Source organism: Glandiceps talaboti, chromosome 13 (assembly GCF_964340395.1).
Source record: "Glandiceps talaboti chromosome 13, keGlaTala1.1, whole genome shotgun sequence".
Classification (NCBI taxonomy): domain Eukaryota; kingdom Metazoa; phylum Hemichordata; class Enteropneusta; family Spengelidae; genus Glandiceps; species Glandiceps talaboti.
Window position 1 is genome coordinate 5,663,518 of NC_135561.1, and position 23,941 is coordinate 5,687,458.

Sequence of the window (23,941 nt, forward strand, 5' to 3'; positions counted from 1 at the left end):
TAGATAGACAGACTATTGTTAGATATCAATGCAGACAGCCGCCCAGTTAACCAGCCAGCCACTAGGCCAGCCAGATAAACAGACAGACATAAGAGATAGCCAGTCAATTAGACATACATACATACATACATAGATACATACATACATAGATACATACATACATACATACATACATACATACAGACAGACAGACATACACACATACATACATACATACTAGTACATACATACATACATACATACATACATACAGACAGACAGAAAGACAGATAGACAGATAGATAGATACAAACAGACAGACATAGACAATCAATCAAACAAACAAACAAACAAACAAACAAATATACATACTTAAATACATACACGCATACATGCATGCATACATACATACATACAGACAGACAGACAGATACAAACAGACAGACATAGACAGTCAATCAAACAAACAAACAAACAAACAAATATACATACTTAAATACATACACACATACATGCATGCATACATACATACATACATACATACAGACAGACAGACAGACAGACAGATAGACAGACAGGCAGACAGACAGACAGACAGACAGACAGACAGACAAATGAAGAGAATAACTGAGTTCTAGTTTTACTCTTTTAATTCGTGTGTTTTATGAGGTATAATATTGAGATTAATTCATTTTTCCTGTCTGTAGATGACTGTGAAAATAACCCCCGTCACTTGAAATCATGTGCCCTGAGATCACGTGATACTGAACCGTCATCTGACGATACGTCTGCGGAGGAACGTGCTAAAGCTGCTGTCAGGGCCTGTGATGTTTTAAACCACGCACCATTTGATGATTGTCATAGTGTGAGTATAATAGCATATCTTGCACCTTACTGGTCAGTGAATGACCCTACACCGAAAATCTGTATAAAAGCAATGAACACAACATTGGCGTTCTGGATGATGTGCTATGATCTGTCTGTCTGTCTGTCTGTCTGTCTGTCTGTCTGTCTGTCTGTCTGTCTGTCTGTCTGTCTGTCTGTCTGTCTGTCTGTCTGTCTGTGCCTGTATATTTTGGCGTGTTTCTGTATCTTAAATTTAGTGATTGTATATCAGTGTCTGTTTATGTGTTTCTTCCCTATGTAATATACATGTACTAGTTGCGCATTTTTTACGTACTTTTATTTGCTTGTATATACACAGGTACTTGATCCAAAACCGTACCTAACAACTTGTAATGAAGACATGTGTTCATGTGGTGACGAGAACACCGAAGGATGTAGGTGTGCTGCTTTGCAGGCATATGCTCGTGAATGTGCAAGACTTGGAACTCCGCTAAATTGGCGATCGAAAGATCTATGTCGTAAGTATTCGGAATTAGAAAATCTTCCAGTTGATTAAGAAAGGACTAAATCCTCTTTGTTGTTTGGGGAGGGTAATTTGGGACATTGATCACATCACAGCTCAGATATTAGTACATTTCTCGATGCCGCACCGTGACACTATGATGTGAAATTGAAAAGCGCCACCTATCACGAGACATGTAAAATTAAATTCTTTTATTTTATAGTTGAAACCACTGGACTACTTAATATCATTAATTTCATTATAGGAATTCACTTCTCTCTTAACATTTCTTCGGTGGTGTTGCCAGCAGGCAATACGATTAGACTCCAAACCTAATGTATTTAGTAATTTGTTTGAAATCAGGTTGGAAAAGATAAGATATACTTGAGTATTTATCCTTAAAAAAATCACAGGATTCATCTTTGACACCAGGCGAAACATGTGTACAAATACAATATTGCATATAGCTGTGGGTCTACTGCTTAACATGTATTGCATATAGCTGTGGGTCTACTGCTTAACATGTATTGCATATAGCTGTGTGGGTCTACACTGCTTAACATGTGTACAATATTGCAATAGCTGTACGTGAGTCTACTAACATGACTGTGTACAAACACATTATTGCATATAGCTGTGGGTCTGCAATGATTAAAAAGCATGACATGTATTACATGAAAATAACTTAAAATCAAATAAAACATCGCAAATTCGAAATCGGTCATGCTGATATTAATCGTATTGCCACGAAAACATATTTTTATCCGACGTACTGATGTTCAATTGAATTACAGGTATACATACATACATACATACATACATACATACATACATACATACATACATACACAAACACACACACACATACATACATACATACATACATACATACATACATACATACATACATACATACATACATACATACATACATACATACTCTTAATACCAATTTATTTATTTTCCAAGCCGTCAGTTGTAGCAACGGAATGGTGTACACAGAATGTGGGGCAGCGTGCCCTCAGAGCTGTCAATCTCGAGGTAGCGGCGAATGTGAAATGGAGGAGTGCATCAGTGGTTGTCACTGTCCCGAAGGCACCTTCCTGATAGACGGTGAATGTAAAGACGGCTCACAGTGTCCTTGTACATTTAACGGTGTTGATTATCCAGCGGGCGCTAAAGAATCAAGAGACTGCAATGAATGGTTAGTTAGACGAGGAAGTATAGTTCCATAATCTGAAGTTTTATGTTCACATGTAATAGTTATACCCTCTTGAGAAATATCTTTGACATGATGACAGATGACACGTTTTTCTTGACAACTTAGGTACGGCACGTTTGCTCTAACTCGTCTATAGCCTCTGTTTTACACGTGTAGTGAAATGATATTGACTGTGAAGATAGGGACATATTTACATATTTGGATTGTTTTCCCTTCACAACCGGTGTATCAGTCTTAACAGCTGCAGGAAATGGCAACTAATGTGATAATACTGACATTTCTATCCCTTCTTTACAGTGAATGTATAGATGGACGTTGGAAATGCACAGAACGCCTTTGCCCAGGTAGATAAAATGCATCAATATTATGAATAAAAATTGTTCTTTCGGAACACAAGTGTTGGGGGGGGGGGGGTAAGCTTTGATGTATTCAACCTAATAAAGGGTGTGAGGTATGGATGCATATCCCTATAAAACAAGATTTTTTTATTGTGGTCATTAGTACAGATATAAGTATACTATGGGCTTATCAAAGTTTGAAAACTATTTCCTTAAACATTTCAAATACAATGTTGTTATTACTAAATCTGTGAAGCTATGTGCTTTTATAACAAAAACTACTATGTTGAAATATACTTACAACCGAGAAGCAAATGTTTTGAAATAATTAATATGTGCTGTAATACATGACTTTGTGTCTACTTTGCATTTGTTTTGTCACAATAAGAAATTATTAAAACATTGTCTTTTATATAGTAAAGCTTAAAGGAAAGCAAGCTGAGTTTGCACGTTCGGGGCACAATTTTTTCTGCATATTTAAAAGGTACTCACAGTATTCTACTTTAAAATACTGAAGCATACAAACCATCACTTGCAATTACATGTAAACGAACTTAAAACTGACATTCAGTCAACGTTATAACGATGACGTCATGTACTATATATACGTATAAAAATGTTGCTGAAATCCCTAATATGTAATCAACTGTTCTAAGAATGCCGTAGGATAACTATAAACTATAATGTCATAGAAGGCATGCTTTGTTATTGACATTAACATTGCACTAGAACAGTCTTATTTATGTACTAAGTATTTTCAGTAATATAACTTATAATTTCAGCTTGTACCACTTAACAGCTATACTGAGCTTACTTCTCACTTCTTGTTACATACGAATTCGATAGCAGAATATGCACATATGCCAACTCTCGCCTCTGCGATAAACAAATTAAATTCTAAATTTGAAGACATTAATATATATATTTATAGACTCTTAAGTGATACAGTCATGAAGGATCATGATATATATAATATATATACACGTATATATGTATATAAATAATTTATGGGAGTTTCATACTTAACATTGAGTTCGTAAATAAATATTTACGCGCACATTTCATCTCATTTTGATTCCAGAAACTTGTTTGGTATACGGAGACCCACATTACAAAACCTTTGATGGAACGCGCTATGATTTCCAGGGCGACTGTTCATATGTACTTCTGAAGAACTGCTTCAACCCGAACAGCAATTATTATATTTATGGTAAGAACGTTGAATGTGGTAGAGCCGATGGAGTGACGTGCACTAGAGCTGTTATAATTGAAATTGACAACACCCTCGTGTATTTGAAGAAAGGTGGCGAGGTAAACGTGAATGGGGATGACGTTGAAGAGTTTCCCTTCACAGAACAAGCTGTGTATATCGAGAGAGTGTCATCCATGTTTATCAAGGTAATTACATTTTTTTGCAGCAAAGAAATTTCGACAATATCGAAATGCTTTCTAACTTCTATAGCACAAAAGAAGTAAATGATAACAAAAACAGATTTTTTCCCTGAAGTGAAAGCAGCCTGTGTTAAATGTGAGTAATAATGGAGGTTCTTCTACATCCTGTTTACAAAATTCAAACTAATAATCAGTAACTTAAGGCGTACTTTGATACCAAAGAGATTATCGTCTAGTCTGTTTTATGATTTATTTGCTTAAATATGTTATAAAAACTTGATAATTTCATCTTTAGTCTTCACCAAATACGTGTGTAAGTTTCAATTTTAAAACCAAAGCAGAAAGACTAGAGAGTTTTATTTAGGTGGGCATGATTTTATTTACATTTCACACAAGTTATTTCTACTATTTTTTTTAATTCGTTACTGCAAACATACACGAAATGTTACATTTTATCTCAAATAAACAGTTTTGTGTTTTGTTTCGTGGAGTGGCATTCCCCTGAATGAATTGAGTGACAAATGTGTACCTCGTGAAGTCACAGTAGTGTATAAACCTACTCGTTTCATTAACTACAATTAAACATACAATTTTTAGGTTGAACTGAATAATGGAATCAGAGTATTATGGGATGGAAGAAGCCGCGTCTACATCACAGTCAGTCCCGATCATTTTGAAAAAACGTGTGGTCTGTGTGGCACCTATGACGAAGATGCATCAAATGATTTCACCACTATGCAAGGTACACCAACCAATGTAAAATTTCACTTGAAAATATCATTGTGGAACTGTTTATTTCTATGTCATGATTACATTTGTCGAAATATTTCGACGAACTGTTACTGTAACAAATCAATGCCTTTGTTTATAATCCGTAGCTATTCGCGGCCATTATTAAAATCCTTTCAAAACTTTCCAGAAAAGGCAATTAACAAACTGTTTAGTGTTTATTTTCCTTTAAATCGTGGTATGTTGAGAACTCGTCGACTGGTGTTCATTGAGATGATCAAACAATCTTATGTATTGAAGGAAAATACCTACCGTGTTAGCTTTACTTGATTACACTATCCATATCTGTTCAGAAAGAATTATACACATTACTTCACTTGAGTCTCTTTTTCCATAATTTGCCTTTTTCCCTTTTCATCATAAAGACACGCGTCCAATTTGGACAGAGTTTCGTTCGAGTATTCCTGTGTGCAACACGCTACATGGAGGATATGGGCTACACATTGTTGCAATGACGTTTTCAGATTCCTTAAGAAATGATTCGCACTCATTTCCCGCCAAACAGTTTGCTACAATTTTCTCCAATATTGCAAAATTCATGTTAAGATTGTTCGAACCACACCAGTTACTTAAAAATTGTATATATTGTACATATTGTAATTTTAATAAATTCTTTGTATCAATCGTGCACTAGGTGATGTGGAGATAACTGCGACAGCCTTTGCAAACAAATGGAAGACAAACCCAGGTTGCCCGGATCTGCCAGCAGACGACAGTGAAGTGCCTGACCCATGTGATTTGTACTCACAGCGCCGCCCTCTGGCAGAAAGCATTTGTAGTCATCTTAAGAATAATGAAATCTTTCGAGGTAAGTAACCAGAGGAAAGTTACTTGTTTTTAATACATCGGTACATCAGCAATATTTCTACTTATGTCCGTTCGACCATTACATCTCCAAAACAAGATCCACCATTAACATAAGATTTTTTAGGAAACACTTTTTGCCGACTTTTAATCTGTCTTTGTTAATTTTAGGATATTTTACTAACTTTGCATAGATTTAGTCTTCCTCATATATTTTGTATACGTTTTGTTTTAGTGGTGTGTCTTTGTCGTGTACATAGTCGTTATGCGATGACTGGGTGTTGTCATTTCATAAGCTTGAGTAAATGAATATTTTAGAATGGTTGAATTTACAATACAAGTACTTGTGTTGTAGTTGTTATTAAATTATGCTATTGAATTAATTGTAATACTAAATTCTACTATGCGTTTTTCTTACAGCTTGTCATGCGTATGCTGACCCATTAGATGGTTATTATGACAGTTGCATGTATGATGTCTGCGCTTGTGAAGAACCAGGCTGTCACTGCATTGCGTTAGCTACATACGCACACGCATGCGCCAACAAAGGAATTCCATTAGATGGCTGGAGAGATATAGAGGATATTCCTGGATGTGGTGAGTTGTTCCCTAACTTTACAGTGACTCAGGCGAGGTTATGGCCTTAATATATCAAATTGTTCTTCTTTATTATCGGTACAGTACTATTATCCAGATATGGTTTCAGTCTAGAATTGTTTTCGCAAAGAATGAGCAGTTTTACGATTGTCAATAGGGAACTTGCAATCCAGACTGAGCATGCAAAGGACTGTGGGATTATCTGTGGTTAAGGTAATACCTAATCTGGAGCTACCGATAAAATAAACCTCCCACAATGGTCAGGGTGACTATAAATTGATTATCTGTGGTTACAAACAATGTAACAATGTTGTTTACAATACTAATTGATTATCGTTTATTATCCCATTTCCCATGATGCAACATTCAACATGGCGGATTTGCAAGTTCCCTATTAGAGTGATAACGCTTTGTTCAACACTTTTAGGAATACAAAAAAAATTGTGTGTGGTTCCGTTAACGCTCAATTTTAGAAAAGGTGGGGTAGGTAGATTTTTTATTTCATTTTTTATATTTTTTTTAATGTGTGAGTGTCTAGTTCAGATAGTTATGTTTTCCGTTGTTTTCTATATGGTCTATGTGTTACTGGTTTCTTCCCATCAGATTCACAGCTTACTGTTATATTGTGTTCTTAAGTTGATGTCAGTTTTCACATACACTATTTCTCGCGAGACTTCACAGTTTTGGCGATTTTATTATTTTTTTCTCGAATACGTAAAAAAAAAGTTTAGGGTCGGCAGTGAAAAACTAGGTGGGTTGGGTAACCGGAACCAAACAATCTTTTTTACGTCTTTAATAGCTAGCTGAAATAAAGTCAGTAAATTTCTTTACCTTTATGGTCCTTTTGGGTCTTCAGCTATCTTCAGCTATGTTCGATATAATCAGCTGACTTTACAGAATTCAGAATGTCTCCATGTTAGCCTGTTTACGGCGGTTACGGTATATTCCGTTCAATCCCTCATACCATAGACTTGTAAGTAGAATTGCCAAAGGCTGTTTATACGGTTTGAAAAATTCAACACATAATTGTCCAATCAGCTTGTCGTCACCACGGAATATCCACATTTGTGCAGATGATACACATTTGAAATGATGTGTATGCAGATTAACATGTGCAGTTGAGATGTGTTGAAATTTTCAAACAGTATTATTAGTAACAGTTTCTAATTACAAGTCTACGGTTTGAGCGCCATAAACATGCTACTCCATAATGCCCCATTTTGATAATTAAAACAACATTGCTACATTATGTGATTGAGACAGACAACCATAGACAGACAGACAGACAGACAGACAGACAGAAACACCATAACATCACCCCCTCGAGGAATGAGTAACTGCATTTGTCATTTCCAACGGACCCATAGGTATTAAGTGCCCAAAGGGTATGAAATACACTGAAAGTGGAACAGCCTGTCAAGTCACAGCTGAGACCTTACGTCAGGGAAAGATATGTGAAGAAACCGTCGTCGTTGCTGGATGTCGCTGTCCGGAAATGTTTGTTGAGAAAGGAGATGAATGCATCCACCTTTCGTTGATGCCATGCCATCGTGATGGCGTTGACTATGAACCCGGTGCAGAAATCAAACAAGAGTGTGGAAAATGGTATGTAAGAATATAATACAACGAAAGAATAGAAAGAAAAAGAATTTGAAATTTACATAGTGTTATTGTCACAGTGATGAATTTGCATAATCCTTATTTTTAGTTTCTTATATATTGTCAAGTAGTTTCCTTATCAGTAGAAACCATTTATTACAATCGATTTGAAAATTTCCTTTGCAGATTATGAACTGCAATTTATACCTTTACACACTTGGTTTTGAATTATCAAGTCAATTTAGCTTATCTTGTGTCACGGTGAGATAAATTAATTGTTACATCCGCCAGCGATGACGACCTGAGGCTTTGTTTTCAGGAGTGTCGGTCTGTTTGTATGTTTGTAGGTATGTTTGTTTGCTACCAGAATATCTCAAATAGCTAAGAATGGATTCGGATGAAACTTTGCACAAAGATTACCCACAAAGAAAGAAACAATTTTTTAAAGATTTTGTTGGAGATCCAATTAAGTATTTTAGTTTGGTGATGATATTTCAGTGCCATGCCATGCATTTCACTGCAAGCATCAGTCATCGAGCTCCAACGCCTGTGGGCGTCCTCGTTGGCAGAGGTATATGCTCTACCGAGTGTCCTCTACTGAGTTTAGGAAAGAGTGTTTCAGGATTTCAGTCTATTTTTTTTTGTTTTCTTTTGAAAATTCCCTTGCCCAAACTAACATTGTGCCCTCATCACAGTCATTACCTCTGCACTTTTCATTACAGTACATGTATAAATGGTGCTTTTAACTGTGTCGAGGAAGAATGCCAAACACCAGAATGTGGTAAACACGAGGAGTATGTCGAGTGCAAAACGCCATGTCCTAGTACCTGTGAAAACAGAAAAGGGTATGATGTTTCTACATCTGGTACATGTATACCTGGCTGTCAGTGTAAACCCGGGTTCGTATTAGACGGTGATAAATGTGTCAAACCTGGTAAATGTCCCTGCTCCCACGGCGGTGAAAAATACAAAAACGGTGAAGTCCTTGAAGACGATTGTAAACGTTGGTAAGTTGAATGTCGTTATATTTACATTTTTGTTTCAACACTGACGATTCTTCTGACGTATACGTATTAAAAAGGCACCATTCAGTTATTACAAACACGATATGAGACGTGTAGTACCACACTAGAATTAAATTTCATTTTGGTCTAAATTACCAACAATTTAATTGTCCGTTCTTGCCCTTCCATGACGGGTATCAGCACCATCTTCAACCAGAATTTTAATTTCACTGATCAGTGAAGGGTTTTGGCCAGTGCCAAAATCATATGTAAGTCTTGAAGTTAAAAAAATGAGATACTTTGATAACCTTATGGTAAAAAGCAAGCTATAGCTATGTATAGGGGTCATTTCAATAATCATCTTGTTTTATCACTTTGCTGGACAGTACATGTCATGGTGGTGTATGGGATTGCGAGGATCTTGATTGTAGTGGTAAGTTTAGTATATTTTGTACTTAAAGTACTGAGAATGCGCATGCGCCTTGATTGCGAATTTCCCTCAAAATCAACGTTCTTTAAATCTCTCTTTTTAGCTTTGCCGTAATCTGGATATTTTGCATAGACATAGCAACATTTACAAATAAAGTGATCTATAGTTCAGATTGAATTGAGTATCAACTATATATTTGATACACAGCGAATGTCAAACATCATTTTTCTGAGCATTGATTCATGTAGTACTGGTTTGAAAGGTTGAGTTTTCAACTATGCATATCGTGTATGCCGTGTTTGGTAAGAGAAGCAACAATTTACCATTGCCATCAAATTCGAAGATCAGCCGGAGATTGTGAGCAAAACCACAGTGGAAAATTCAAGTTTATGTATCTTACTCTGTTTTTGTTACCCATACACCAGGTATCTGCCACATCTACGGAGATCCCCATTACGTGACCTTCGACGGTAAACAGTATGACTTCCAGGGGGAATGTGACTACATATTGTCTCAGACAACGTCTGACAATAATGATGACTTTCGTGTTAGTGCCAAGAACATCCAGTGTGGTACTACTGGTGTAACCTGTACGAGGGACGTCACCATCAAACTTGGTAAATGAATCTTGTTACATGTACTAAATGAAAATTTACACGTTCTATTCACTGTCAGTTTGTTTTTTAAGTATGACATATATATTTTGTTAGCACTAATATTTGCGAAATTCGTAGACGAAATCTTATTTAAATGAATAAGCTTGATAGTTTATATTTTAAAGAGAAAAACACATGCATTTACAACATCGTGATCTTCAATCATTACATTTAATTATATACAATACCTTGAGTATACACGTAGACCTTCTATTTGTACGGTTTAAAAAGTGATCAAATGAAAAAGTCTGAGGTTTGACTGTTTCAGCCTCGCTCTGTTTGATGCAACCACGAAGAAACCAATAACAAACTACACATGCTACATTTTGAGCTCACAAGATTGCAAGTTGCAAAAGTGGCGAACATATTTGTTTGTAAATGAATATTTATCATGAACATATTCAAAGTAGGTTGTTCTATTGAGAGTGATGGGACACGGGGCGTATGGGAAAGTCTCGACCAGACCTTATGTACGTGTAGTCTGTAAGGTAAATCATGACGAGGACATTCACGCATGTGCATTTGCTAAAAGCAATCATGACCATACAGGCTAGCTAGTTTAAATGATAAGGAGTTAGTCTAGTGCTTAAATAAAAAATAACCATTTCTTCATTGTTATCAAGTTCAATTTCTTTTTTCTATTGTACACAGGTAAAGGTGAAGATAGGACTATTGTTCAACTGAAACGAGGTAAGGACCCAACAGTGACCACATACGGTAACGGCCCAGAGGTGACTATTGCAGAACTGACAATTTATACCGTTGTGTATACTGACGTTGGTTTGTATGTGAAATGGAACCGTGGGACAATGGTGTATGTTGTAGTCGATGGCAGACATCAAAATCTGGTAAGTCTTGCATTTGTATAGTGTTATCAGATATAACCTAAAGATCATTTCTGTTTTATCTAGCCTTTGAGTAAAATATTTATACTGGGTTTCAACAGTTTTATTTCGGAAGGCTATCTTTTTGTATTTGCATGGAGATGGAAGTTTGAAAATAGTCCAGCTAATTAACAAGAATTAGTGAATGTTAGCATGAACAACGAGAGCTGGGAAGAAATAATTTGATCTCAAATAAACCACCACTATTATTACCGCCACAGCCACAAGTAACACCACAACCACCACCACCACCACGTATCACTACTACTACTACTACTACTACTACTACTACTGCTACTACTACTACTACTACTACTACTACTACTACTACTACTACTACTACTACTACTACTACTTCTACTACTGCTCACTGTCATCACTACCGTAGTCATCGTTTCGCCAGAGTTAAAGTCCATAACTCTGTAATATCTCTTCTTTCAAGTCATTATTTGGTGGTAAAATGTGCTTACGTGAAATAGAATAAAGATTCGTCACTATCTCATATATACTCTTATTTTCATTCTCCCCAAGCTTGAAGGTCTATGTGGTAACTTCAATGGTAAACAAAAAGACGATTTCACATGTCCAGGTGGCGGCTTCCCGGTTGAAGATCCAAATATATTCGGAGATTGCTGGAAAGTAAGTACATGGAATTTTGGAATCTGACATGTCCTTTTTCCATCAATACATGTCGTTTCTATACCTCTCATGTCTGATTACAGTACAATTCAAATAATATATACTAGTAGCAAAAATACGCCGATTTGGTATGTAAGCTTTGACGACCTATCTTTTTCGATGGTAACATTTTCTCCTTGGTGTAAAAGCGATGAGTATGCAACCTTTTACATAATGTATTCCTCAAATGATTTTCACAGCTGCACGATTGCTGTCCACCAGCACCAGTCATTGAAGATCCATGTGTTCTGAATCCTGACCGTGAAATCTGGGCAAAGAGAAGCTGCAGTGTATTAAAGACAGACTTATTCAAACCATGTCACAGTGTTGTACCATTCCGTCCGTTCTTAAGACGTTGTGAATACGATGCCTGCGGTTGTGATATGGGCGGTGATTGTGAATGCCTGTGTACTGCTGTATCAGCGTATGCCCAAGAATGTAGTAGGCATGGAGTACATATTAAATGGAGATCGCAGGAACTTTGTCGTAAGTAGCGAAAATTGTCTAGCAAATTCAATAAATATCGTGACTAAAAGATAAGAATTAAGGTGTTGATAGAAACTTTTTATATTTTTTCTTCTGTCACTCCATTTAAGTTACAAGGTACGGACATCATGTCAAATAAGGATACGACAAAGGGGATTTCTTCATCTACGATACTTGTTGTCAAATACATCATATGATGTGATATGATATGATATATGATAGTAGCAGCAGGAAGAGCACTATACGGAAGATCTTTTATTACATGAATTATAATGTCATAATTGTATGTTTTCAGCTATGATGTGCGACGAATGCCTTGTGTACGATCCTTGTATCTCACCTTGCAAAGACACGTGTGCTGGACGTGAAAGCGAACACTGCGAAGAGACATGTGTAGAAGGCTGCCGATGCCCAGACGAGCAACTTTGGGATGGCGAGAAGTGTGTCCCCGAGTGTCCACCTGAACCCACGACACCAGAACCAACAACTGTAGTACCAACTTTACCAACAGAGCCAACAACGCCACCACCGGAGACGACGCCACCACTACCTACACCTGAAGAAACCCCTACTCCTACACCTGAAGAAACCCCTGCACCAGAAACAACACCTGCTCCTACTACCACGCCTGCACCTACGCCCGCACCAAGACCACCTTGTAAGTAAAACTCAAAAGATTTACAGACGATTTAAAATTATTTTCTTCAAAATAACAAGAATGATAGTTTCAGGTTCTCTATAACCGAAATTGATACCATGTAGATGTCATTGAAAACTTTCATTTACTTTCATTGTTTAACAATGCTGTCACAAATTCCCTCTACACAATTGGCATGTTGTCAGTCCTGTAATGAACAACTTCCGTCATGAAAGAAATACTATGTTCCAGAACAAGTGTCGTCGTCGCCGCCATGACTGTAGACGATGTCGACAATCCAGACATTTGCTTATTCTTGCTAGAGAGGGAACTGTTTCGCAAAACATTAAGGGCTGGCAAAAATAAAAATATTGAGCTGAAAATTTGGGTCGGTTGGGTAATGAGAAACATTACAATAAATAGGGTCACTCTAAAAGGTGATAACCAACATCTGTATCATTTTGCCTAGGTCTATGTTATGGATTTGGAGATCCACACTACATGAGCTTTGACGGGTTATGGTTTTCGCACCAGGGCAATTGTACCTATGTGCTGGCAAGACCACAAGACGTGCACGACTTTGAAGTCTTCATCGATAATTATCCATGCGTCGCACAGCCAGGAACAACATGCACTAAAGATGTCATAGTTGTATTTGGAGAGTATACAATTGTTCTTACTGGAGACCAGAAGGTTAGACTTACTATTGGCATTGTTGTATGATTTTGAGCACTTCATGTGTGTGTGTGTGTGTGTGTGTGTGTGTGTGTGTGTGTGTGTGTGTGTGTGTGTGTGTGTGTGTGTGTGTTCCTACGAATGACAATTTCCATCCAAATTCTATTTCTATTTATTAACATATTCTGTCAGACTGTCGCCCCGAACAACATTTGTAGATGGTCAAAATTTTTATAATTATTGTGTGCCTGTTCATGGTCAAAACTCAAAAGTTGGCACATTTTTAGAATTTTTATCAAATTCATTTTTGGTGTGTTTTAGATAATCATCCTACATCAAGTACGGTTTGAGATATTGTGTTGCCATCAGAAAACAGTCAAGAAAATTAAGTTGTCACTATACTAGGTATCTAACGGTTGTTAGTAATTTGTATACAATTCATATTATGTGATAATCATTACGATATGGTATATTCTGACGTCAGTAGAAATTCATATTTGATACCCAGCATTCACCAAATGGCGCAAGCCTCCTTCTTTCTGTAAAATGTTCCTAAAAAATAGGAAAGTTAACCAATAACCACAAAAAGGGGTCATTAACTGTGCTTAGATCTATGTGTGGTTCTTGTCATTGGTCATCTTATTCGCCAAGGGAGACAAGTTGTGATTTTGATTTCCTATTCAGGAGATAAGATTCGTCGACAGCAATGATTAGCTTGTATGCTACTTATTTTTTTCCGTGCAGTACTTTTTGTTTTATTCTTTTTATTTTCTTCTGTGAAATGCGTTGATATATAAATGTCGTTGATATATAAATGTTTTATTATTATTATTATTATTATTATTATTATTATTATTATTATTATTATTATTATTATTATTATTATTATTATTATTATTATTATTATTATTATTATTATATTATAAATTACTAAACGAAAGAATTGGCCGTGGTGTTTAATTACAGGTAATAGTGAACGGCGACGAGATGGAAGTACCGGTGGAATTGGACGATAATATTAGGGTTATATCTTCCGGATTACAATTAGTCTTAACAATCGACGAACTTGGCAAAGATTTCGAAGTTAGATTTGAGAGTAGTTTCCATATGTACAGTGTTATGGTACCTGCCAACCCATACTGGGATAACACAGAAGGAATCTGCGGTAAGCATTCGATTACAGAAGAGTATATTTTCGAAAATCCTCCCCGCTGCAATCTCCCTATCATTCAGCATTACTGCATTGCAACACCTATCCCTTCTTCACTTGGCAGCACATTCTGCTGAAAATACAAGCTTGAGTTTTGCTCACTGAAATACAAGCTGTTTTCCCCTCCCACTGACCAATACAAAAGATCCCCGTTCACTGAAAAATTGTCTACAAACAGGCTGCACCTATGGTATTACTCGACTCAAAACGTGACTATAAGGCCTATTCCTCGTCCCTTTCAAATCATTAATGTTTGATTGTTCACTATTTAGTTTTCAAGACAATTATCATACTGTTATTTTCCATTAGAGTTATAGAACGACAATCTCGAGGTATAATATAGGAATATTTGAGGTCTAGTTACATTTGTTTAAAAAACAAAAACAAACCATGACCTCTTATATAAAAATAAAACTCACAATTGTTTATTAAATTCTCATGTTAAACTAAGCATGGGTTAGAGTATTCATGAACAAGGTATCAGCAAATGATTGAGACTTTCATTTCCGTTTACATACATACCATGGTAACACTGTCGGTGCTGCTAGAACCGAATATGAGGCATGCTATTTCGTGTCCAAACTAATAATTCTCGTGATATTTATTGTAAAATACTAACTATGGCCTCAGGCCAGCAGACGAACCATGGCTATATATTGGTTTAGATGTCATCGCGTTTGCATGACTTTTTTTCAATGTAATATACTGTACATTTATATGATCCTAATATAGTGAAGAAACTAAAGTCCGCCATATTTTAAAGGCTATTCACATTTTGATATGCCGATCTCCCCAGTAATTAGTAATCTTATGATTGTGATTTCCCATAGGTCCTTGTAATGGAGACCAATCTGACGACTTCCGTATGCGAGACGGTACAATTTCCGATGACGTGCACGAGTTTGTCCAGGATTGGTTCGTCCCTGAGAGAAGTGATGACTACTGCAAGCCACCACCACCTGAACCAACATGTGGTCCACTCTCTCACGAGCACGCAGAGAAGTGCGAAGTACTTCTCTCTGATAAGTTTGCGGATTGTCCGGTTGATGTGGGCCCATTTTATACCAGCTGTATGTACGACTGCTGCCTTAGTGCAGACCCCCATGGTTGCTACTGTGACTCCATCTCAGCATATGCATCTTCGTGTGCTTACGGAGGTTCTTGTATGGACTGGAGGGAGGAAGATCTTTGTCGTAAGTATACACGTGCACTCGATCGATAGCCATACTATACTACTGACATTGTTACCGGAGTACTACGTACGACAGGACTTGATGTACCTCAGTGATATGAGATCGAAATTATTTGATCAATACTTTCAGGATATAATTACATAAACAAACAGTCGCCTTGTATTGGGGATTCAAGAACGTAGAACAGGCAGAATGTAAAACTCTTACTCATTTGTAAACAAGCTGGGGAGCTAGGTTTACGATTAGGGAATTGGGTTAGACTCCCTAACTCCCTATTAGTGGGCACTGTTAAACATTTGTCATTGATAAGTTAACCAAACACTAGTTAACAGCTAAACGATCTATCCAGAGACTGTGAGTGACAAACAGAAATGTTCTCTCTTTCTAAACAAGAAAAACAATTCTTTCACATTTAGCCGTTGACTGTGAATATGGGGAATACGATGAATGTGGAAGTGTGTGTAACAGAACAACTGACAATTGTCATTTGCCGGACGAAGACCTATGCAGTCCATACCCAGCGCCAGGATGCTACTGCCCCGATGACTATGTACTTGACTACAATCGCGAATGTATCCCATGTCCTCCAGGTTAGACACATCATTGTTATCCATTATGTTACTTTACTATGACCCGTCCTCTCAGGACGAGGTGTTGTTTTAATGAAAGTTACTAGTACCTCAAGACCAATATTCAAAGCATTCCTTACTCAATAAGAGAAGTCCTTGTATGGAAGAATGTATGATATTCTTACATGTATTGAATATCTTTGACCGATACGTATAGTTTTTATTTATTATTGGATGCAATTTCATCTCTATGGTAGTGCATTGGCATTTTCAGTAAAAAGGAAAGCGCCTTTCTGGTGTAAATAAATACTAGGTTGACACTTTACTCATGAAACGTAAATGCTGACTAAGTATTTTATCTCATTCTTTAAATTGCAACTCACTACTGCAGCATCAACTACTGCAGCACCGACAACAGAAGCTCCTACGGATGGCAGTGGCAGTGGCAGTGGAAGTGGTGAACTAACTACCACAGCACCAACTACTGCTGCACCAACTACTGCAGCACCGACTACTGCTGCGCCAACTACCGAGACTCCAACTACTGCTGCACCAACTACTGCAGCACCGACCACTGAGGCTCCAACAACAGAAGAACCAACGGAGGAGAGTGGCAGCGGTAGTGGCAGTGGCGAACAACCTACTGCAGCACCAACTACTGCAGCACCGACCACAGCAGTGCCAACGACAGAGGCTCCAACTACTGCTGCACCAACTACTGCAGCACCGACAACAGCAGCGCCAACGACCGAGGCTCCAACTACTTCAGCACCGACTACTGCAGCACCGACAACAGGATACCCAGGCACAGAGCCTCCAATAACAGAAGAACCAACGGAGGAGAGTGGCAGCGGTAGTGGCAGTGGCGAACAACCTACTGCAGCACCAACTACTGCAGCACCGACCACGGCAGCGCCAACGACAGAGGCTCCAACTACTGCTGCACCGACTACTGCAGCACCGACAACAGGATACCCAGGCACAGAGCCTCCAACAACAGAAGAACCAACGGAAGAGAGTGGCAGCGGTACAACACCAGAACCAACAACATGTGAACCTGTTGAAGAGTCTGTTTGTGATACATTCCAAGAGGTATTTGAAGGTTGCTCTGACCTGGCAGAATACATGGAAAAATGTCAAGAACTGTGCAATGATGAAGTATGTGATTTCTTTGAAGAGTTCTCTGCAATCTGCAAAAATCGTGATAGTGAGTGCATTGAATGGCGAAGTGCAGATTTCTGCCGTGAGTATTTGTTATTTAATATCATGTTTTAATATTTAATTAGTTACAAAAAAACTGACAATAGGTGTACACCCAGTATCAGTCATATCATAATACTCATATACAATCGACAAAGACAGTGTTAAAACAAGACATACACCAAATCACCAAATACATGATTGGAAAAATAAATTTTACAAATATTTACAGTTGAGATATCCAAACATGAAAAGAAATAAAATTAATTAAAAATCATTAAAACTTGCTTAACATTTGTAATTGGCTAAAAAATACTAGTGTCTTGGCTAATATTATTATACGCTACCCCAACCTTTGGTATAAGGGAATGTTTCCTTAAATCAACTCTCTATTTTGTCTGTAAAAATAATGGTCTTGTCCTTAGCTTACAAACTGGTGGCTCAAACGAAAACGGGACAATAAGGCTAGACAACCATATTTCGCATTCAAAATACTATGCATGAAAGTTAAATATTAAAATAGTGGCACATGCTTATAATAGTCTGTAAGATAAGCCGGGAGAGAGGAGGTCGGTGAGGGCGGAACGACACGACGTATCTTACAGTCTTAAAGTACAGACAAGCATAGTCATATGACACATAGTCACGCTGACACTTTGAAGACAAATAACACAAACATTTCTTGGAATATTTTCAATACATTCTGCAAGTGAATCATTCTAAGTCAACCAAACAGGTGAAAATACTGAAAATGACTACGGACTAGGGGGAGATTTAAAGTATTTTAAAGACTGTGGTATTTAATACTCTCTTTAATATAAGGACAAACATGCATAGCGATTTACTACATATAATATCAATGTGTTTAGTATATGTAACTGTTACTCCGAGATCTCTCATTTTATAATATTTCATAACTGATAAAATAATAATAATAATAATAATAATAATAATAATAATAATAATAATAATAATAATAATAATAATAATAATAATGTTGGGTTCTTATATAGCGCTTTCCCAAAGCGCTTTACAATTATTACTCCTAAAATAAGTAAATGACGGCTATTAAAATATGTCTGTTTTTGCATAAAAGATTCTACACCGTTCATCTTTTTAGTATATGATATCATGTCTCAACAGGTGTTATTTGTGCATTGTTTTAAAGTTACATCTGTCACTAGTAGTGGTTGGTCAACGCTTTGGATTGTTAAAGTTTCATATCAGTGTAATTGTGTCTGCTTCGTTCTCGATGTGACGTACGCCGACTTACAAAATGCACCGATTTATTGTTCATATTCTTCTTGCAGCTATCGAATGCCCAAGTGGTCTGCAGTATATGGAATGTGGCCCAGCTTGTAACAATACCTGTTCAGATGCATGTGAGACTTCAAGAGAACCAAATTGCTACTGTCCACAGGGAACCTACGAGAAGAACGGCAACTGTTGTCGTAAGTACTATCCAGCTTTAGAAAACCTTATCCAAACGATGTCATGTTCAACGTTAGGACATATGTGTCCACTAAATCATTTGTTAAGACCTACTCGGATAGAAATGTAATCTTCCTGGACCATGCTGAAAAGCAAACAAGGATCATCCAAACATATTTCTTAATATAAGAATTCTAAATTGAAAATTGTTTTTCATCCAGTTTGCTACTTGCATGATAGTGCTGATAGTTTCAAATTTACGATGAATACAGTTCAATCCACGAACACCTAATAGTTATGGGATGTTATTGTCTAATGAGATATTTATCTTGTCAATTGCGGGAAGATTTTTCATTTGGATTATAAAGATGTTACAAGTCTTTTTCATTCCGAAGGATGTGATACCACCCCATCCCCCTTCAGCCGAAATTGTCTCATATAAGATATATCATGATTCGTTGGCATTGAACATACCTGAAATTTGGCATCGTGATAAGATCGTGATGATTAAGAAGTGACAATATTTTACTAGTTAGATCAGTTGCAGCAACTACTGACAGGTATTCAAGCACATCATTTGTCTATTGTATACCATATACAACAATTTAATGCGACAGTCTCAACTAGGTAAAACTAATACATTCTGACTAGTTGTTGTCTAGATAAAATTAATTGCCAGTGTAGTTAACGAACGAGAACGTGCTGTGAAATATATTGCTGTTCAAATATAAATCAACCTGTGCCTATCTAATCTGTAGGAGACCATGTAAAACTGAGCTGATACAAGGTCACATATGTTTTTGGATTGAATGTTGTTGTTTTTAAAATCAATTTGCAGCTTGTTGTATTCATGACATGGGATGCCCTGATGAACCAACCCCACCCAGTTGTCCGCCTGGTCAGGAACTACGATCACGTGTTGACAGAAGTGGATGCTGTCCCCGCACTGTCTACTACTGCAGTAAGTTTTAACAATCCATACAAATTATTGCACAGACATACACTTTTGAAAGATAAGTGATAAACTGCAACTACTTTCCCCAGCTCAAGAGTGTTCTCGAAACTTTAACCATTGTATTTGCGTGACCAGCAATATTAAGGCTGTTGTTTTAAACATATATTAATTCATTCGTTTGTTCCGGACAATTTTCACGATGTGGTCATTTTATTAAAATTTTCCCTTTTTAGCTTGTGGCATACACTGCCCTCCTCCACCCGAGTGTTCTGACGATGAAGAATTGAAGGTGATAGGTCTAGGTGCCTGCTGTCCTCTGTACACATGCAAACGTAAGTCCTCATATCCTATGCCCTGTTTCATTCCAAAATGTGTGTGTGTGTGTGTGTGTGTGTGGCCATGAAATCTGAGTAATCTGCAGTCTTTCATAACTTTAAAATTATTTGTTCAAATGTAGCAGTCAATTTGGTTATATTAAATTTAAATGGGGACAAAGACGATGTTGTTTTTTCCTAGCTGCTGTCATTGATGACCAGTAATTTTTGAAAAGTCACTCTCACAACATCATGAATGTTCTAAATAACAGGGATGAAATTATTCAAATTTGCCATCAAATGACGTCTGTGCACTGGGGTAGGGAATTCTGGGAATGGATCCCAATTACTAAAGCTAATGTAATCAAGCGCATGTATTCTTTGTTAGCAACCTTACAGGTCAAATTAAGAAGAAACAGTAGATGGCCTAGACAGAAGTATTAGACATAGTGATAGATAGGGGCACTGGTCAAATTAAACCAAAGACTTTCAGAAGTTCATATTAACATAGATATCGTTGTATTGATGACAGGAAAATGTGCTGTTGTACCTTTGGAACCAGAATACGTAGAACTTGATGGTTGTTATTCAAAAAGGAAGATATCATTAACTACATGTAAAGGTGGATGTCACTCTGGATCAATGTACTCATTTGAAAGTAATGCAGTGGAGAATCGTTGTGAATGCTGTAAAGCAACGAAACAAGTAACAAACAATGTTATGCTCTTCTGTGAAGATGGAAATCAAAGACCTCACAAGTATCAGGTTATCAAGGGATGTGATTGCTCACCATGTGATACAGAAGGACCTGAACCAACCGAACCAGTGCCGACAACACCTGAACCAATCACCATGGTTCCAACTACTGACGCACCAACTACTGCAGCACCGACAACAGCAGCCCCAACCACTGAGGCTCCAACAACAGAAGAACCAACGGAAGAGAGTGGCAGTGGCAGTGGTGAAACACCTACTGCTGCACCAACTACTGCAGCACCAACCACAGCAGCACCAACAACTGAGGCTCCAACTACTGCTGCACCAACTACTGCTGTACCAACAACAGAAGCCCCTTCCACCGAGGCTCCAACAACAGAAGAACCAACGGAAGAGAGTGGCAGCGGCAGTGGTGAAACACCTACTGCTGCACCAACTACTGGAGCACCGACAACAGAGGGCCCAACCACTGGGGCTCCAACTACTGCTGCACCAACTACTGCAGCACCAACAACAGAAGTCCCAACTACCGAGGCTCCAACAACAGAAGAACCAACGGAAGAGAGTGGCAGTGGCAGTGGTGAAACACCTACTGCCGCACCAACTACTGCAGCACCGACAACAGAGGGCCCAACCACTGGGGCTCCAACGACTGCTGCACCAACTACTGCTGCACCAACAACAGAAGCCCCAACCACTGAGGCTCCAACAACAGAAGAACCAACAGAAGAGAGTGGCAGTGGCAGTGGCGAAACGCCTACTGCTGCACCAACTACTGCAGCACCAACAACTGAAGGCCCAACCACTGGGGCTCCAACTACTGCTGCACCAACAACAGAAGCCCCAACCACTGAGGCTCCAACAACAGAAGAACCAACGGAAGAGAGTGGCAGTGGCAGTGGTGAAACACCTACTGCTGCACCAACTACTGCAGCACCAACAACTGAAGGCCCAACCACAGGGGCTCCAACTACTGCTGCACCAACAACAGAAGCCCCAACCACCGAGGCTCCAACAACAGAAGAACCAACGGAAGAGAGTGGCAGTGGCAGTGGAGAAACACCTACTGCTGCACCAACTACTGCAGCACCAACAACTGAAGGCCCAACCACTGGGGCTCCAACTACTGCTGCACCAACTACTGCTGCACCAACAACAGAAGCCCCAACCACCGAGGCTCCAACAACAGAAGAACCAACGGAAGAGAGTGGCAGTGGCAGTGGCGAAACACCTACTGCTGCACCAACTACTGCAGCACCAACAACTGAAGGCCCAACCACTGGGGCTCCAACTACTGCTGCACCAACTACTGCTGCACCAACAACAGAAGCCCCAACCACCGAGGCTCCAACAACAGAAGAACCAACGGAAGAGAGTGGCAGTGGCAGTGGTGAAACACCTACTGCTGCACCAACTACTGCAGCACCAACAACTGAAGGCCCAACCACTGGGGCTCCAACTACTGCTGCACCAACTACTGCTGCACCAACAACAGAAGCCCCAACCACTGAGGCTCCAACAACAGAAGAACCAACAGAAGAGAGTGGTAGTGGCAGTGGTGAAACACCTACTGCTGCACCAACTACTGGAGCACCGACAACAGAAGGCCCAACCACTGGGGCTCCAACTACTGCCGCACCAACTACTGCAGCACCAACAACAGAAGGCCCAACCACTGGGGCTCCAACTACTGCTGCACCAACTACTGTTGCACCGACCACAGAAGGCCCAACCACTGGGGCTCCAACTACTGCAGCACCAACGACCGAGGCTCCAACTACTGCTGCACCAACTACTGCAGCACCAACAACAGAAGCCCCAACAACGGAGGCTCCAACTACTGCAGCACCAACTACTGCAGCACCGACCACAGAAGCCCCAACAACGGAGGCTCCAACTACTACAGCACCAACAACAGAGGCCCCAACAGGTAGGTCTCATTCACTTAATGGCCATGGCTCTGTAAGATGAAAATTAAATCTTTTCATTTAGGTGGTAGGGATTGAAAAGATGGAAGTTTACAAAATACAAAAACAACAACATTTACGATCCCTGTGGTTTAACGGAATCCTTATTTACCAAATAAATAAGGATTTCTGAAGAGACTATTTGACCAATTTGGAACCTACCCAATAATTGTTCTCTTAAAGCATACATTTGTGTACGTATAGATACAATATAACATAGTTATACATATGACACCGTACATTCCTGTTCTCCTGATATTTGTAAGTCCTACCACTTTCATACCTTAAAGTCAAGGTTTTTAACATCTACATGATATATTTGACGATGGTCCATTTCAACCATTAGATTGCTATGAATGGACAGACTGGATGGACGATGAGTGTGGACAGAAGCTCAACTACCATGAGGATGAAACTGAACATTACGTCGATTTGAAAAACAGTGAGACTTGTGCATGTAGTTATACATTCTGTGATGATCCAATTGATATTGAATGCCGTACAACAGCCCCACCGTATACAGACTACGAAGAGGCAGGCCAGGTTGACGTTACCTGTGACGTTACAAAAGGACTGACATGTCTAAAATCAAAGCAGTTCCCACCAATGTGTTACAACTATGAAATTCGTGTGCTCTGTCCATGTGATGATGAGGTATAACTTGTTCGTCAAGGATTACATACGTTTACATTATACACTACGCATTAAACCACTTTGCCTTACTTCTTCTTACATATACGTTTTCTTACACAGCAAAAATTATTTATCATGTTTCCAATATTAATACACTCTCCTCTCCTATGAAATACTTATGAAAATAACTGTAATAAGCTGTAACAAGCTGTCGTGCCTATCCCCTTTCTCCAC

The 23,941-nt window shown here is 38.5% G+C and overlaps 1 protein-coding gene across 1 annotated transcript in view; it reads left to right on the forward strand.

The window, feature by feature from the left end:
- Positions 1-23,941, forward strand: part of LOC144444693 (uncharacterized) — a 34,382-nt gene that overhangs the window by 6,823 nt on the left and 3,618 nt on the right. The window contains exons 7-32 of the mRNA XM_078134205.1: positions 687-844; positions 1,184-1,343; positions 2,297-2,531; positions 2,847-2,893; positions 3,969-4,285; positions 4,877-5,021; positions 5,703-5,876; positions 6,293-6,469; positions 7,837-8,074; positions 8,791-9,075; positions 9,459-9,505; positions 9,928-10,119; positions 10,810-11,006; positions 11,574-11,681; positions 11,921-12,206; positions 12,502-12,864; positions 13,313-13,536; positions 14,485-14,683; positions 15,559-15,921; positions 16,338-16,511; positions 16,882-17,733; positions 19,001-19,141; positions 19,960-20,082; positions 20,310-20,408; positions 20,923-23,037; positions 23,421-23,728. Of these exons, the coding sequence (XP_077990331.1) occupies positions 687-844; positions 1,184-1,343; positions 2,297-2,531; positions 2,847-2,893; positions 3,969-4,285; positions 4,877-5,021; positions 5,703-5,876; positions 6,293-6,469; positions 7,837-8,074; positions 8,791-9,075; positions 9,459-9,505; positions 9,928-10,119; positions 10,810-11,006; positions 11,574-11,681; positions 11,921-12,206; positions 12,502-12,864; positions 13,313-13,536; positions 14,485-14,683; positions 15,559-15,921; positions 16,338-16,511; positions 16,882-17,733; positions 19,001-19,141; positions 19,960-20,082; positions 20,310-20,408; positions 20,923-23,037; positions 23,421-23,728 (7,727 nt within the window). The remainder of the gene's footprint in view (positions 1-686; positions 845-1,183; positions 1,344-2,296; positions 2,532-2,846; positions 2,894-3,968; positions 4,286-4,876; positions 5,022-5,702; positions 5,877-6,292; positions 6,470-7,836; positions 8,075-8,790; positions 9,076-9,458; positions 9,506-9,927; positions 10,120-10,809; positions 11,007-11,573; positions 11,682-11,920; positions 12,207-12,501; positions 12,865-13,312; positions 13,537-14,484; positions 14,684-15,558; positions 15,922-16,337; positions 16,512-16,881; positions 17,734-19,000; positions 19,142-19,959; positions 20,083-20,309; positions 20,409-20,922; positions 23,038-23,420; positions 23,729-23,941) is intronic.